This window comes from Fusarium vanettenii, assembly GCF_000151355.1.
Source record: "Fusarium vanettenii 77-13-4 chromosome 10 genomic scaffold NECHAsca_14_chr10_3_0, whole genome shotgun sequence".
Taxonomy (NCBI): Eukaryota; Fungi; Ascomycota; class Sordariomycetes; order Hypocreales; family Nectriaceae; genus Fusarium; species Fusarium vanettenii.
Window position 1 is genome coordinate 285,691 of NW_003315871.1, and position 13,488 is coordinate 299,178.

At 53.8% G+C, this 13,488-nt stretch overlaps 3 protein-coding genes across 3 annotated transcripts; 2 read left to right on the plus strand and 1 right to left on the minus strand.

Moving 5' to 3' along the window:
• Positions 1-1,114: 1,114 nt before the first annotated feature.
• NECHADRAFT_85880 (uncharacterized protein) lies at positions 1,115-7,441 on the plus strand (the record flags this gene model as incomplete). Its single annotated transcript, XM_003047533.1, has 1 exon — positions 1,115-7,441. The coding sequence occupies one exon, from the start codon at positions 1,115-1,117 to the stop codon at positions 7,439-7,441; it is 6,327 nt and encodes a 2,108-aa protein (XP_003047579.1).
• A 1,464-nt stretch (positions 7,442-8,905) lies between these two features.
• On the minus strand, positions 8,906-10,719 carry NECHADRAFT_96868 (uncharacterized protein; the record flags this gene model as incomplete). Its single annotated transcript, XM_003047708.1, has 4 exons — positions 8,906-9,179; positions 9,231-9,757; positions 9,806-10,642; positions 10,705-10,719. 4 exons carry the CDS (start codon positions 10,717-10,719, stop codon positions 8,906-8,908), a joined length of 1,653 nt encoding a protein of 550 aa, XP_003047754.1.
• Positions 10,720-12,403: 1,684 nt separating this feature from the next.
• On the plus strand, positions 12,404-13,488 carry NECHADRAFT_101897 (uncharacterized protein; the record flags this gene model as incomplete). The annotated part of the gene is made up of 2 exons (XM_003047534.1): positions 12,404-12,545; positions 12,639-13,488. 2 exons carry the CDS (start codon positions 12,404-12,406, stop codon positions 13,274-13,276), a joined length of 780 nt encoding a protein of 259 aa, XP_003047580.1. The 3' UTR covers positions 13,277-13,488.

Here is a 13,488-nt window from a genome sequence, read left to right on the forward strand (position 1 = left end):
GGCAGAGATTGGATGGGTAGTCTGCTCCTTGCTTTAGGCGGTTGTCGTCAGCAACGAGGGAAAAAAACAAGGCCGAAGCATGGCAATTAGCGGCTGTTTGGTTCAAGTGTGGGAGGGTCACCCATGTCGATACAGGATGTTGTGTTATTGTTGTTGATGCTTGATTCGCTGCCATGTGTGGTTGCGGGACGTCTGGCAGGTTGTTGGAGAGGAGGAGGAGAGAAGAGGAGGATAGAATACGGAAAAGAAGGAAAGATTCAGATGATGAATAAAAAATGAACAAGATGGCACAAAGAAAAAAGAAAGCATTCCCATCTCGCCGATCCATCTCATGGCGTTGGACAAAAATGGCCGAGATAACCTACAGTAGGGGCATCTGGGCATGGACCGGAGATCGGGTTGGTCTCCCAGACGGTGAAGCCACCCGCTAGAGCCCACTGAACCTACTCCACTGAGGCCCCCTGTATTCCATCGCGGCGCCACAGCTGACCCTCGAATCGACGTCCCTGATAGGGCGGGGTCTCCCGTCTTGTTTACCAAAGGTGGGTCCCATTTGGTTACTGGGGACAACCCGCGGCACAAGCAAGCAAGCAAGCAAGTCAAAGACGACAGGACGACCTACCTACGCAACGCAACCTCCAGGTCCTGCTCCAGGGACGCCCAATCTCTTCGACGTGGATGGCACAACAAACTCGTGTCTCCCTTTGGCGGTACCCATTCCGTATCGTGTCTTTCGATTCCGTATTGCGCTTTCTTATTCATTGCGTCACGTCTATCCGTTCATTACAATACATTACACCATACACGCATGTGCAGTTCAACGGCTGCTCCGTCTATGCCGCTTCGTCACCCAAAGCTTATTGGAAACTTTGCCGGACTTTCCGATCGATACACCGCTGGATATATTCAAGAACCGCTTGATGATATAGAGACGGCTCGCATCGCATACACACACAACACAACCTGATTACTGGATCCTCTCCTGAACAACCGCTCAGCATGTTACCAAGCTCAAGGTACGTTCGAGTCACACATCCCCTAAGCGAACCACGTTGCTTCCCCGCCATTGCCGTGTCATGAACTCACTCCCCTCTCTTCCTAGGTAGCTGATACCATGTCATCAACAAACCTTACCTCTCCAGAGGAAGCCGTACTAGACCCCGAGACTCCTACACCATCTGCCACCGCCTCCAAAGATGACAAGACCAAGGCGACCCCCAAGTCGGCGCCGGCTCCGGCTATGGGCCGCACTCGACCGCGAGCCAAGTCTTTCAAGCAAGAGCCGACCCTCCTCCACGATTTCCTCCTGGGTCGACCGTCGCCCGCCCGGATAGCCGCTGACCGCCAGAGGCGAATGAGTCTCGAGGCTGTCAAGGCCGAGCTGCGTCACGAGATGAAACAGTCACAGGTCAAGCGGCTTCAGCCTCCCGGCGGGGTAAGGGATCGTGTAAAGAAGTGGCAGAAGGCCAATGCTGCCGCCATGGTGGATGGAGACCCGGACGATGCGGCGACCGAACCTACCGACGTTGCCTTCAAGGAGGACGACTTTAGGAGTGTGACGGAGGAAGACCGAGTCCGCATCAAGATGAGGAAGAAGGTCAAGAAACCTAACAACAAGACCAAGGAGAGTCTCGTTACGGAGGATGAGAAGACAACGGAACCCACGCCAGCAAAACCGCCCCCGAAGAAGCGAGTCGTTAGCGACGAGCATTGGCGCAAGAACCGAAAGAGTCTCCCCAAAAAGGCCCCCGCCGAAAAGCTCTCGACTCCTGCTCCGCTACCCAAAGACTTTGTCGCACGCAATTGCGCCAACCCGTCTGTCTCTAACAAGGTCAAGGCGTGGGCAAGCAAGGTCGAGATCCCTGAGACACCGCCCTCAGGAAGCCACAGGTTCTCCAAGTCAGTGGGATCCAGGCCTTGTTGGGATACTGATAGCGAATTCATGAGCGACATGGGAGAGACAATTAGCGAAATGACACCGAGCAACGTCAACAGCAGCCGAGTGACGGCACAGCGAACCGCCAAGTCAGTGTCGGGGACAGACGACGGTATCCGAGTAAGACCTCAACGAACCGCCAAGTCAGCAGCGGGGGATGATGGTATCCGAGTAACGCCGATGAAGAAGAAGTTGGACGACGATGGCATTCGAGTGACGCCGATGAAGAAGTTGGACGACGACGGCATTCGAGTGGCCCCGATCAACCCGGACGACGATGGAATTCGGGTGAGACCCATGAGCGAGGTATCATCCAATGCTGGAACCTCAAGACCTGGAACCTCAAGACCTGGATCAATACGAACTGCCAGGTTGCGGTTAAAGTCTGCTCCAACCTCTCGACGGCCTAGTATGCAGTCTGAGAGGAGGAAGCAGCATTCAGACCTATCCAGGACGGATTTGACAGGGGCGTCATCCGAACTGTCGAGCAGAGTTATTGATAGCGAATCCGAATTGTCAAAGACGACAAGAACGGGAGGCAAGTCCGAGCAACGGCCCAGCGTGCTGGATGATTCGATGGTAGACACGCCCACAAAGCGCCGGAGCGTATCAGGGAAGAAGCCTCGGCCCAAGAGTTACCATCCAGGTACGACGACTCACAAGGATAAAGAAACATGGGTTCCTGAGGACGACTCGACTTTGGAGCCCTCTCAGCTAGATGGATCCGATGTGTCTTCCAGCATTCTGGCCAAGTCCATCGCTGATATCCCTGGGGATATTCCCTGGGGAAACTCTGCATTTACTGAGCTCGATCTCCCCCTGCGAGCACGCGGTGGACCTCTTCGTAGTCGACCCAAGCGCCCGGCGCGCCCCAAGGTCGAGCGAAACACCAGTTTCAAGTCAATGCCAAAGGTGTTCAAGAAGGTTATGGAAGAGGGCAAGAAGATCATTCATGAGATGAACGAGCCCCCGAGACAAGCCGCACCAAACAATCCCCCTAGCATCGAAAAGTGGCTCAACAACACTGTTGACCCCTTTGTCGAGGAGCAAAAGACTGAGCCGGCAACAACCCCTCTAGAAGAAGCTTCGGACATGCTTTCTTCTCCAGAGACAGTCAAGAGCCGCCGAAGGTCCTCTCGTGTTGAGAAACGGAGGGAATCGGTTTCAAAGATGAGCAAGCCAGACTTGGCTGAAAAGGCTGCGTCGAAAGAACATCTGGCACCCGCACCAGAGCCAGTACCAGTACCAGTTCCAGTCAAGGAGGAGCCTCGCTCGGAACCTAAGCCAGCACCAGCACCAAAGGCTCCGGCACCAAAAGCTCCAGCGCCAAAGGTGGAACCTGTGCCAGAGCCTGAGCCGCACATAGAACCAGAACCTGAATCTGATCCAGAGCAGGAGACGGTCAAGGAAACATCACCAGAGTCTCGGTCGCAGCCGAAACCCAAACCGAAGCGACAAGCCACAAAGCCACCGACCAAGACACCGGGCGGCCCGGGCCTGAAGAGAACTCGAGCAACGAGAAACACAGCCTCGCCTGTCAAGACCGGACCAAAGGCCTATCTCCTGGGGATGTTGAAGGAGGCCTTCCAGGGCGAGTCAGGTAACCATCTTCCCAAGCCAAAGACCTACCAGAGCCAAGAGGAGCGACAGTATGACGCTGAATCTGAGTTTACGGATTCCAGATATGACGACCCTCGACATGATGACTCTCGCTATGATGACTCGCGATACGACGACTCGCGATATGATGATTCTCGCTACGACGACTCTCACTATGACGACTCCCATTATGATGATTCTCGTTATGACGATGAATTGACCTATGATGATTCAACCGAGAACTGGACGGAGACGGAGCTCTCTAAGCCCCCGAAGGCCGAGATGTCGGGGGCCCTAAGATCTATGTCTCCTGAAGAGCAACGTGAACGACCTCAGGAGCGAGTTAACCCTCAAGAGCCAGTTAAGCATCAGGAGCCAGTTAGCCGTCAAGAGTCAGTCAACCGCCAGGAACCGGTCGCTCGCCAGGAGCCAGTTGACCGCCAAGAACGCGTCATGTCTCCAAATCGGGATGACCGCATGGACTTGCCATCGGCTCGAATGGCAGGACCTCGACTTCGACCGCCAACGAATGGACAATATGAACTATCAACAATCTTGTCCGAGGAGGACTCTAGTGTCGTCGAATCGGATATGACCTCGGACGTTTCCCACTCCACTCTCACCCAATCGACCGTACTCACAAGGGGGAGCTCACGTTCCAAGTCCCAAAAGCGGGGCTCCAGTCTCAAGAGACGACTGACGCGTCACTCTGACCTTGTCTCCGTCCTGTCATTGCCCGATGACAACAACATTCCCAATGGAATCAAGAGCAATCGATCACGACCCAGCATCCGCAAGAGCAGAGGTGGACCCAACGATGTCACGAATGACGACCTTCTCAGGGAATTTGCCGAGGACGAGAACCTATATCTCCGTGAACTGAAGACCCTTGTCGACGGTGTCATTCCTGTTCTCCTTTCCCAAGTCGTCAATGGCGACAATGCAACCGAGCTCTTTGGCTCTGCAGCCCCAACTACAAAGACTGATGCTGTCTCAAAGTCGGTGGTTCACATGGGTGTCGCTCTTGAAAAGCTCCGAAAGGCGCACCACAAAGCCCCTGTCTCGGATATTCGACGTCTGGCTTCTTGGGGACATGGCGTCGTCCCTATTTACCACAAGTATCTCGATGCCTGGAGACTCGGATTCCAGGACCTCGTGGTCAACCTTGCTCCCGCAGTGGGAGCACCTGAAGACGAAGACTCTTTGATTGGCGCTATGCCTAGAAATGAGTCTGGTGATATTATTGATTCCACAGGAGAGCGAGTGGATGTCGCTCATCTTCTAAAGAGACCTGTGCTGCGACTGAAGCAAATGGCCAAGTTCTTCAAATGTGTCGACTCTATCATCGCGACCAACGACACGTATGATCTATTGAGGGACTTCGAGGACCTCCAAGAAAAGGCCCGTCGTCGTCACCGAGAGGAGATGGCTAGACTGACGGATGAAGATGCCATCAACACCGACACAACAAGAGCGCGTGATCTTCGAACACTTGGCCCCATGGAGGCTGTTTACATCGAGCCGAGTCGCCAGGTCAGCGCCAAGGACTTTTTCTCGCTTGACCTGTCGCACTCCAACGGCCAGCGACTGGAATGTCAAATTGAGCTGGTGCACCGAGACAATTTGCGCCATCCCGAAGACAAGGGAGACATTCTGATTCGCGAGAACGGTGTCAAGGGAAAATCTTTTCTTCTTTTCCCTCCTGTTCCCGTTGAGCTCATCTCTGCACGGACAGGAGACAGCAACTTTGACATGGTAGTCATGATTCGGGGATCACACAATGACAGGCCCTGGCATGAGTTGCTCACACTCACAACAGACAATGAGGACCAAATCCTGGATTGGCTTGACATTTTGCCTGTCAAGCCATACCCTCCGAGGGAGCCGGAGCCCAGCGTGATTGGTGATGAAGAGGAACCATCTTCTTCGAAACCCGATATGCTGGATGTGCCAGTGGGTGTACGAGGATCCTCTCGCAAATATTCATCTCGTTCATCTCGTCACTCTTCTTACTCGGCTCGATCTCCTGTTGCCGAGTCGCCGCCAGCCAGCCCAACAACGCCAACTACACCAACTGGCAAGCGGCCTCTTCCATCCAGGTATCGGCCGCGCTCTGCCTCGCCAGCTACGCCACCTCCCATACAGTCTCCCGAGAATTATGATCTGCAGAGGACACCAACCCAAACCGACTTTCGATATGATGACAGACAGCTTCCCTTGTTTGAGAACCTGCAACCTGATCCTCTCAACATCCGCAAAACTTCTAGTGGTCCGTCTTATCGAAATGATGGTGCACCTGCTCCACCAGTTCATCGGGAGCTCACACCCAGCCCTGGGCCTACATCCAAATCACAGTTCGCCAAACCACTCATCGAACTCCCGCCCAGCAGCCGCGTCAAGCGACGGACATCCTCTCCTCTCAAACATGAGTACCTGCCCTCGGATGGATCGTCTGTGTCTGGTACCTCCTTGACGGGAAGCTATCAAACCGAGGACTACACAGAAACCGAGTCGGACTATGAGTCTTCCGATGATGAGATTGAAAGTGTAGATCTTCCCGAGACCGAGCTGGGCTTCAGCATCAGGGACGACCTGCCAGAAGACATTCCAGAAGAACGTCCAGAGGATCTGATTGAGGAACTAGAATCATCTCTGCCCAGGCCTCGAACTCTCGTCGACTCTGTTGTGTCTGGGTCATCCGTCAGCTTGACGCCATCCAACTCTGCATCTCAGGCTGGCCTCCATGGACAAAAGATGGCACCTGAAGATGGCGCCATGCGGTTCATCGCCGCCATTTCAAGATGGTCCGACAAGGGCATGTGGAAGGACGTTTCTGCAGATAACTGCTCTATCATTGTTACACCTGGCATGATCCAGGCCTTCCCCGTCCGCAGCGAACAGAACGAAGCCCCCATCCTTGCCCTAGACCTCACTCCTCTCGTCCTCATCCGCCAGAGCACAGCAGTTGACCTAGAGATCCGCTCGTCGGTCAGGTCAGACTGCCAGCTTGCCAACTCACACGGCGGAGGTAACTTCCGCTTCCGATGCCAGAACGGCCCTGACTGCTTCAACCTCTACATGTCCGTTCACCACGCTCGCCTCAACAACCAAAAGTTCATCCAGCTCGAGAACGAGGCTCGCTTCAAGAGCTTTGGTGAGCGCAAGCCACCGGCTGAGAACGATGACACCAGCAGCCGCCGACGAAGCTGGTTCGGCCGTAAGAACAGCTACCGCAGCTCAGTCCGTGCCCCTTCTGCATCCCACGACGGCGCGAGCACTACCCCTTCATCCACTCTCTCAGCCACCAGCTTCCTCAAGAGACTCACAGGAGCTGCAAACCTGCCCTTCAACTTGGCTCGCTCCTCTGTCGACAGAAACAGCCGTTATAACGCAAGCCTGAAATCACCAGGATCCTCATCCTGGGGCGGAGCTACCCCACGTTCGCCCTCTATCAGCGTCGAGAACAGCGGACGAGGCCCGGCCAACTTTGGCACCGAAGACATCAAGATCCGACTACACCTCCTCGTGTCGGCAGCCAAGTGGGAAGACTATGGCAACTGCAGGCTGTCGATCCGACGACCGCCACCGGGCTGGCACCAGGCGCTCCGAGCAGACCACGGGCTGGAAAAGCGCATCACAGTCAAGACAATCCCGCGCAAGGACTCAGACCAGCCTGTTGTACTCCTGGATGCAGTCCTGGGCAGTGGCTGCTTCACACCCATGGGCAGCCGTGGTATTGTCTGTGGTGTCTGGGAGGAGATGAAAGACCACAACGGCGTCGTAGGCGTCGTCCCTGCCACGGGTCCCACAGGTGGCAACGTCAAGAAGTGGTGCTTCCAATGCGCCAGTGTCGCTGAGGCAGGCTGGGTTTTGAGACTCGTCCATCAAGAGGTTGTCACCGCTTAAGTGTCTTCCTCTCACTTTACAAGGAGCCTTTGTCTCCCATTCTTCCTTCTACCGTACCTGCATTCCAAGCATATTCATATCCGCACTTTCTTGTTGCATCATTATCATTTCCCTTTTCTCAAACTTTTGATATCCCCCCTTGGTGTACGCACCAACTCACTTTTCTTGACCTCTCTTCTTACCGCTTATAAGCGGTGGAAAGGGAAACCCAGCGATACCAAACCTTTTTCGACTTCTTTTTTTTAATTGCTTGCATCTGTGTATACCGGGGGTTGCTTCCCCCTTGTTTTTCTTGCAATAAGCATCTAGACAAATGGGTGGTGGTTGATGGCGTCTGGATGGAAGGGAGGGTCGAACGGGGTGTTGGGGACTGGGATAGTACATTGAGTCTTGTCTTTTTTTGGCCTTGAGATGCTCATGAGGAGGTTTTTTGTTACTAAGATGGTGGCGAGGGGTGGTATATAGCGGGAGAGGAGCAATACACGTCTTGTTAAAGAACTTGTTTGCTGTTGAACCATGGTACATTGTGAATAATTAAACGGATATTCTCCACACTGAAGAGGTTATTATACACCTTCCAGGTTCTCGTAATTTCTTATTTGACATCTCCGCATTTTCGTACAGAATAACGACCCGTAGGGCGAGAACGAAAGGCATAGGGTAGGATAAGTTCTTTATAGCTGGGAATACGAAGAATGGGGACATTGGTAAAGTCTTGACATCTATGGGGATAAACTAAACAATCCCTCAATTCCGTCAGATACGAAAATAAATGCATGTTCAATAATTTTGTGTTAAACATCCCCCCTCTCTTCAAACGCGACATTTCATAATGGTGTCGAATATGAGGGTTTGATGCGGTGTGATGAACAGAATGGGGTGGCAAAAGATGGTGATACAGCGGACGGAGGGAGGCATAAATAACCCAACTAGATAGATAAAATAGAATCATGTTACTTCATCACCTTGGAAAGCTTCGTGATACCAGTTATAGTCTCTGCTGCTTTGACCGTCCCATAAAACCCAAGTCACAATCGGTCTTCGGCTCAGTTATCCCTCAAGGGCTGGGCTTCAACTATAATAAAGAACACATTGCCAAGTTACAATCAATCACAAGATAGTGTAGGGTAACCAAGAAGCCGAATAGTATTCATGTCGTATCAAATGCGGCACCCAAGAACAACTCCATCCAGAACAGAACAGAACCGACGCTGTGTTATGCCATCGTCACCTCTTCCCACTAATATACAAAAACAACCCACCCTATTCCAAGTGCTCCTTGATGTCACCCAAAGACGCAGTTTTCGTAAAACAGAAAAAAAGGACCGCCCCATTCTATAGACGGGTAGCGACTGGCTCCAACGACAGCACACTGTCCCAAAACATGGATACAAGAAAGTGTATATAAAACGGGCGAGATGAATCCTCGGGGTGCGTCCCAGAAGAAAGCAATGCGTCGTATACTCATGAAGGGTTGGGCTTGGCCTGGGCCTTGCCACCGTCGACAATGATCTGCTCGTCGATACGGGCAGCAATATCGCCATACTCGAGCCGTTTCCAGGTCTTGATGCGAGCTTCGTTGGTGTCAACCTCGAAGAGACGCACACGGCGATGGTAGCCACCGTAGCCAGCATAGCCACCGAAACCGGAGCCACCAGCGTAGCACATCCACAAGGCCGGAGTCTTGTTCTCTCCTTCACCTGACAAGGAGAGAGAGCAGTAATCGTTACAGTGGTCACTAAAACCGAGTTAGCATTCATCTAGATCAAGACGATATCGGGGCACTCACTGTCCGGCGCTGACCATGACGACGCCCTGTTCAACGAGGGCGTCGCGGAAACCAGAGTTGTAGACAGGGGCAGTCACGCCCTCTTTCCACTCACCCACGCGGGGGAGATTAAAGTCGGCATACTCGGTCAGGGGAATGTGGATAAATGCAATATCCATGTGCCGACCAGTATACTCATCATGGTTCTTCTTGAGGCCAGTAGCCGTCTTCTTGAACCACTCAATCTGGTTGGGCTTGACCCAGTCGTAACCGGGAAAGTTGCGTTCATCGGGCGTATAAGCGTGTGTGTCGAGGAGATAGATGGTTAGGGCAGAGTGATCCGTCTTGCCTCGAGCAAGAACCTCGACATAGTAGTTGCCGACACCGTCGATCTCGGCTGGTCCGGCTATAGAGAGGGAGTAGGGAAGAGACTCCATGATAGCCATCTGGGCCTCGCGAGACATGGTCTTCTCATCGTCATGGTTTCCGAAGATGGCGGCGTAGGGGATTTTCCGCTCAATCAGGATCGACAAGATCTTGAACATAGCCTGGGTCATGTTAGAAAGGGATCCACGGGGTGGAACAGGAACACTCACTGTTGGCGCATCTGGCGCCGTGTCACCGTTGACTTGGTCACCACTCAACACGACCAAGTCTGGCTTCTCCTCGTCAAGGACACGACTGACAAAGTCGAGAGTACGGGGATCCGCCTCACACTTGCCGCCGTTGTAGGTGTTTGGAACGGCCTCGCGGCACTCGCCAACACCGGTGCTAAGATGCAGATCGCCGATCTGCATGATCTTGTATCGACCGTCATCTCGGATCCGGGGCTGGGGCTTCTTGATCTCGCGATGGGGACCTCGGCGCACGGTTAGCTGCACGCACGGTAGGGTACCGCCTGTGTTGAGGAGGAGAGGCGTTCCAGTAATAGTCCAGCCGTCTCTTGCCTCCACGGCATCATCTCCAAAAAGAACATCCAGGTCGGTCACGGCCTGATTAGAGTCGCTGGCCTGCTTCTTGGCTGATCGCTTGAGCCAGAGTCCCGCGGGACGAGACTCCCATAGATCCTCTGTTTCTCCCTTTGGCGGAGGGCGAAGCTTGCCGACCATAATATCCACGACAACGGTGTCATCCTCGGTGAGGTCCTCCTCGTGTTTGCGACTGACGTATAGGTAGGCGGTGGTGGTCCATGTTTTCCCGAGGTATAGATCCTTGTCGACTCGGTGCCATTCTTTAGCGTCGAGGTCGCATGACGAAAAAGGGTTGAGGCTGGAGCAGGTGACTATCGTAGCGTCTGTCACGACAAGACCTGGGTGGTGGGAGGGCATGTAGCCATGGAGAGAGTTGGGGAGGACACGGTAGTTTCGGTCGAGGAAAGCGATGATGAGGAAGGCGAAAATGGCAGCGCCAGTAAGCTGGGCAGCTGTCCGAACCTGAATCCATGGACGGAGCGGTCAGTTGATGGCCTGTCATACGAAGGAAAGGTGAGGCGTACAATTCGTCGAGTCATGATGTGATAATTGAACAAGAATTGAACCCAACTTTTTGGGGAGAAGCTGCTTGATCAAGCAAGGAAGAAAGATGGACCACGAGCTACTTCAAGCAGCGGTAGCCAAGAAACGGGAAACGGAACAAGCATTCGGGAGCTGGGTCGCGGGTTGGATTATTCGCATCTTCCGAAAGGGGTCGTCGGCTACTATTGCATGGTTCGGAGGGGCCCAAGGTCGAACAAGACGTCTGTGTGGAGGCCTCGGGAGTCTGGGATGCGACGGTGAGAAGCGCGTTGCGGTCGCTCGAGAGCGTTGAAGCTATCGTCGTCGGGCCAGTTGCCTCTACGTTCCAGGCCGGTCGTCGCAAGCGTCTAGAGTGTCGATAGAGAGGAGGCGATCGACAAAAACGTGGAGACGGGGAGAAATGTTAGAATGTAAGGTTGAGGTTGGTTTGGTCGTTGTTTGAGTCGGCGGGCGGCAAGGAAAGAGCATGTGGCGAGCTAATACCTAAGGAAGGCCCGGCAAGGAGCCAGGAGACAGGGGGAAAGAGCTTTCCGTGTGTCAACATGCATGCGCCTTGCAAAACCTTGAAGAAGGAACGAACGGAGCGGGAGTAAAAAAAAAAGCCAAGACTTCAATCTATTACGATGGATGCTCCGTCTCCGTGTCTCCTCCTCCTTTCCCCTGGTCATGGTCATGAGGGCAAGTGGAGCAACATCGGCTAGGACCCGGGAGTTGGGGGGGTTTTAGATCTAAGGGAGGGAGGCTTCCTTCCTTCAATTCAATTCAAACATGGAAAAAGTCTGGGGAATTGCAACTTAAAACAAGCCATCGTCAATGACATTATTAATGGCAATTATAAGCTTGTCGACCGAGGACACTCTAATTTTAACGCCAGTTTCCAGAGGAAAAGAGCGAGAACAAATCTCGAATCCCCCTTTTACTCTCTCCATTTTCTTGCTGACCCTTTTCTCCAGGCAGGCAACCCCAAGTTGGATGTTACATGCACTCAAAATGCGGCCACGTGAGACCCTCAAGTTAATAATGCGGGCTCCTCTTTCGTGCTTTTCTAATTACCTCGCACTGACTTTTTTCTGTTGGTCAACGTTAAGTTGTGACGGAAAAGCCACATGAGCAGTGTCCGTCTTGTCTTCCCTCGCACGATGCAGCCAAGCCTCCGTTACTACTTGTTCGAAAATGACTGGCAAGGCAGCGTCGCAAGATGAGGCTGGTTGCGTGCGTCGTTGCCTTGGATTGAGGCCAACCACAGTTTCTTTCAGAAGGCCTTTCGACCAAGTACTGTAACTCACAGTATGAAAGCGGAGCTGAGCTGGGCTGGGCTGAGATGAGGGGAGCTCTTCTGGAGCTTGCTTGCCTTTACTGCCACAGGGCAGCCATTCAGAAGCCTTTGTGGCCCGTGCGCATCTCCCTGCGAACAGAATTCAGCCAAATTTGCCAACAAAGAAAGAGTGAGAGCAAGAGAGCGCGTCCCGCTAAAATCCACATCCACTCCCGCCCAGCCCATCCCATCCAAGCGTCATCCCTCAAACCGCGTAACAAAGAAAGACTGCTCTTTCAACCTTCTCATCGTCGCTCCATCTCCCCTTCTCTCCCATCACCGCGAAAACCACCGCAATCGCAATCGCATACGTCTCCCCTACCAAATCCATCTCTTCATACCGCTCCCATTCCGTCGCGCGCGCCATGGCCGAGTACTCTTCGCTCAAGGTGCCTGAGCTCAAGAAGCTCCTTGCCGAAAAGGGTCTTCCCCAGACCGGCAACAAGGCAGACCTGATCGCGCGACTCCAGGAGAATGATAAGAAGGCCGAGGGTGAGGCGAAGCCTGGTACGTCTATCGAATCCTGATTATGCGATTGACTTGCATCTTTTTGCGCGCGCAAATCCATCTCTCGAACTCGACGGCTAACTCCATCCCTAGCTGAGAACAAAGAGGACGAGATCAGTTACAGCGACGACGAGGCCCCCGCTGAGCCTGCTGCTCCCGCTCCCGCTCCCGCTGCTGCGCCCGAGCCTGCAACTGCTGAGGCTCCCGTCACTGAGATAGCTCCCGTCGCGACCGAGGCAGCTGAGGAGCCCGCTGCAGAGAAGCCTGCTGAGACAGAGGCGCCTGCTGAGCCTGAAAAGTCCTACGCCATCGGTCTCTCGTCCACTGCTGCTGATGACGAGGCCAAGAAGCGTGCTGACCGCGCCAAGCGCTTTGGTCTTGAGGAGGATGAGGACGCAAAGAAGAGGGCTGATCGAGCGAAGCGATTCGGCCTAGACGAGAAGGAGCTCGCATCCACCCTTGACTCGGCCCTTCCAGAGCGCTCCCGAAAGCGAGGTCGTGACCGTGGCGACGGTGAGGGTAACCGTTCCACTGAGAGCAACCGCCCTGGCAAGCGACAGAGCCTTGACCGAAGGAATGACCGACGAAGGGGAGGTCGCGGTGGCCGCGGCGGCCGTGGTGGTGCTCGGAACGAGTCGACCCGTGAAACTCGAAGCCGGGCCAGCATCCTTGATGACCCGTCGGAGAAGGCCAAGGCGGAGAAGCGCGCTGCTCGGTTCGCTGGGAACTAGACGAACGACTCTGAAGCACAAACACGCGGCAACGGCGACATGACTTTTGGTTGAAAGGAAAGGAGCTCGGAAGGGGTGCGACAGGGCAGATCAGACTACGTGAATGGACTTTTTCAGTTGTACAACATTTCTTGGTTTCGTTTTTGTTTCCATCTTTTCAAGCGCAGATTATCAAGGGTAAAACGAATAAAGAGGAAATCGGCGTTACGGGC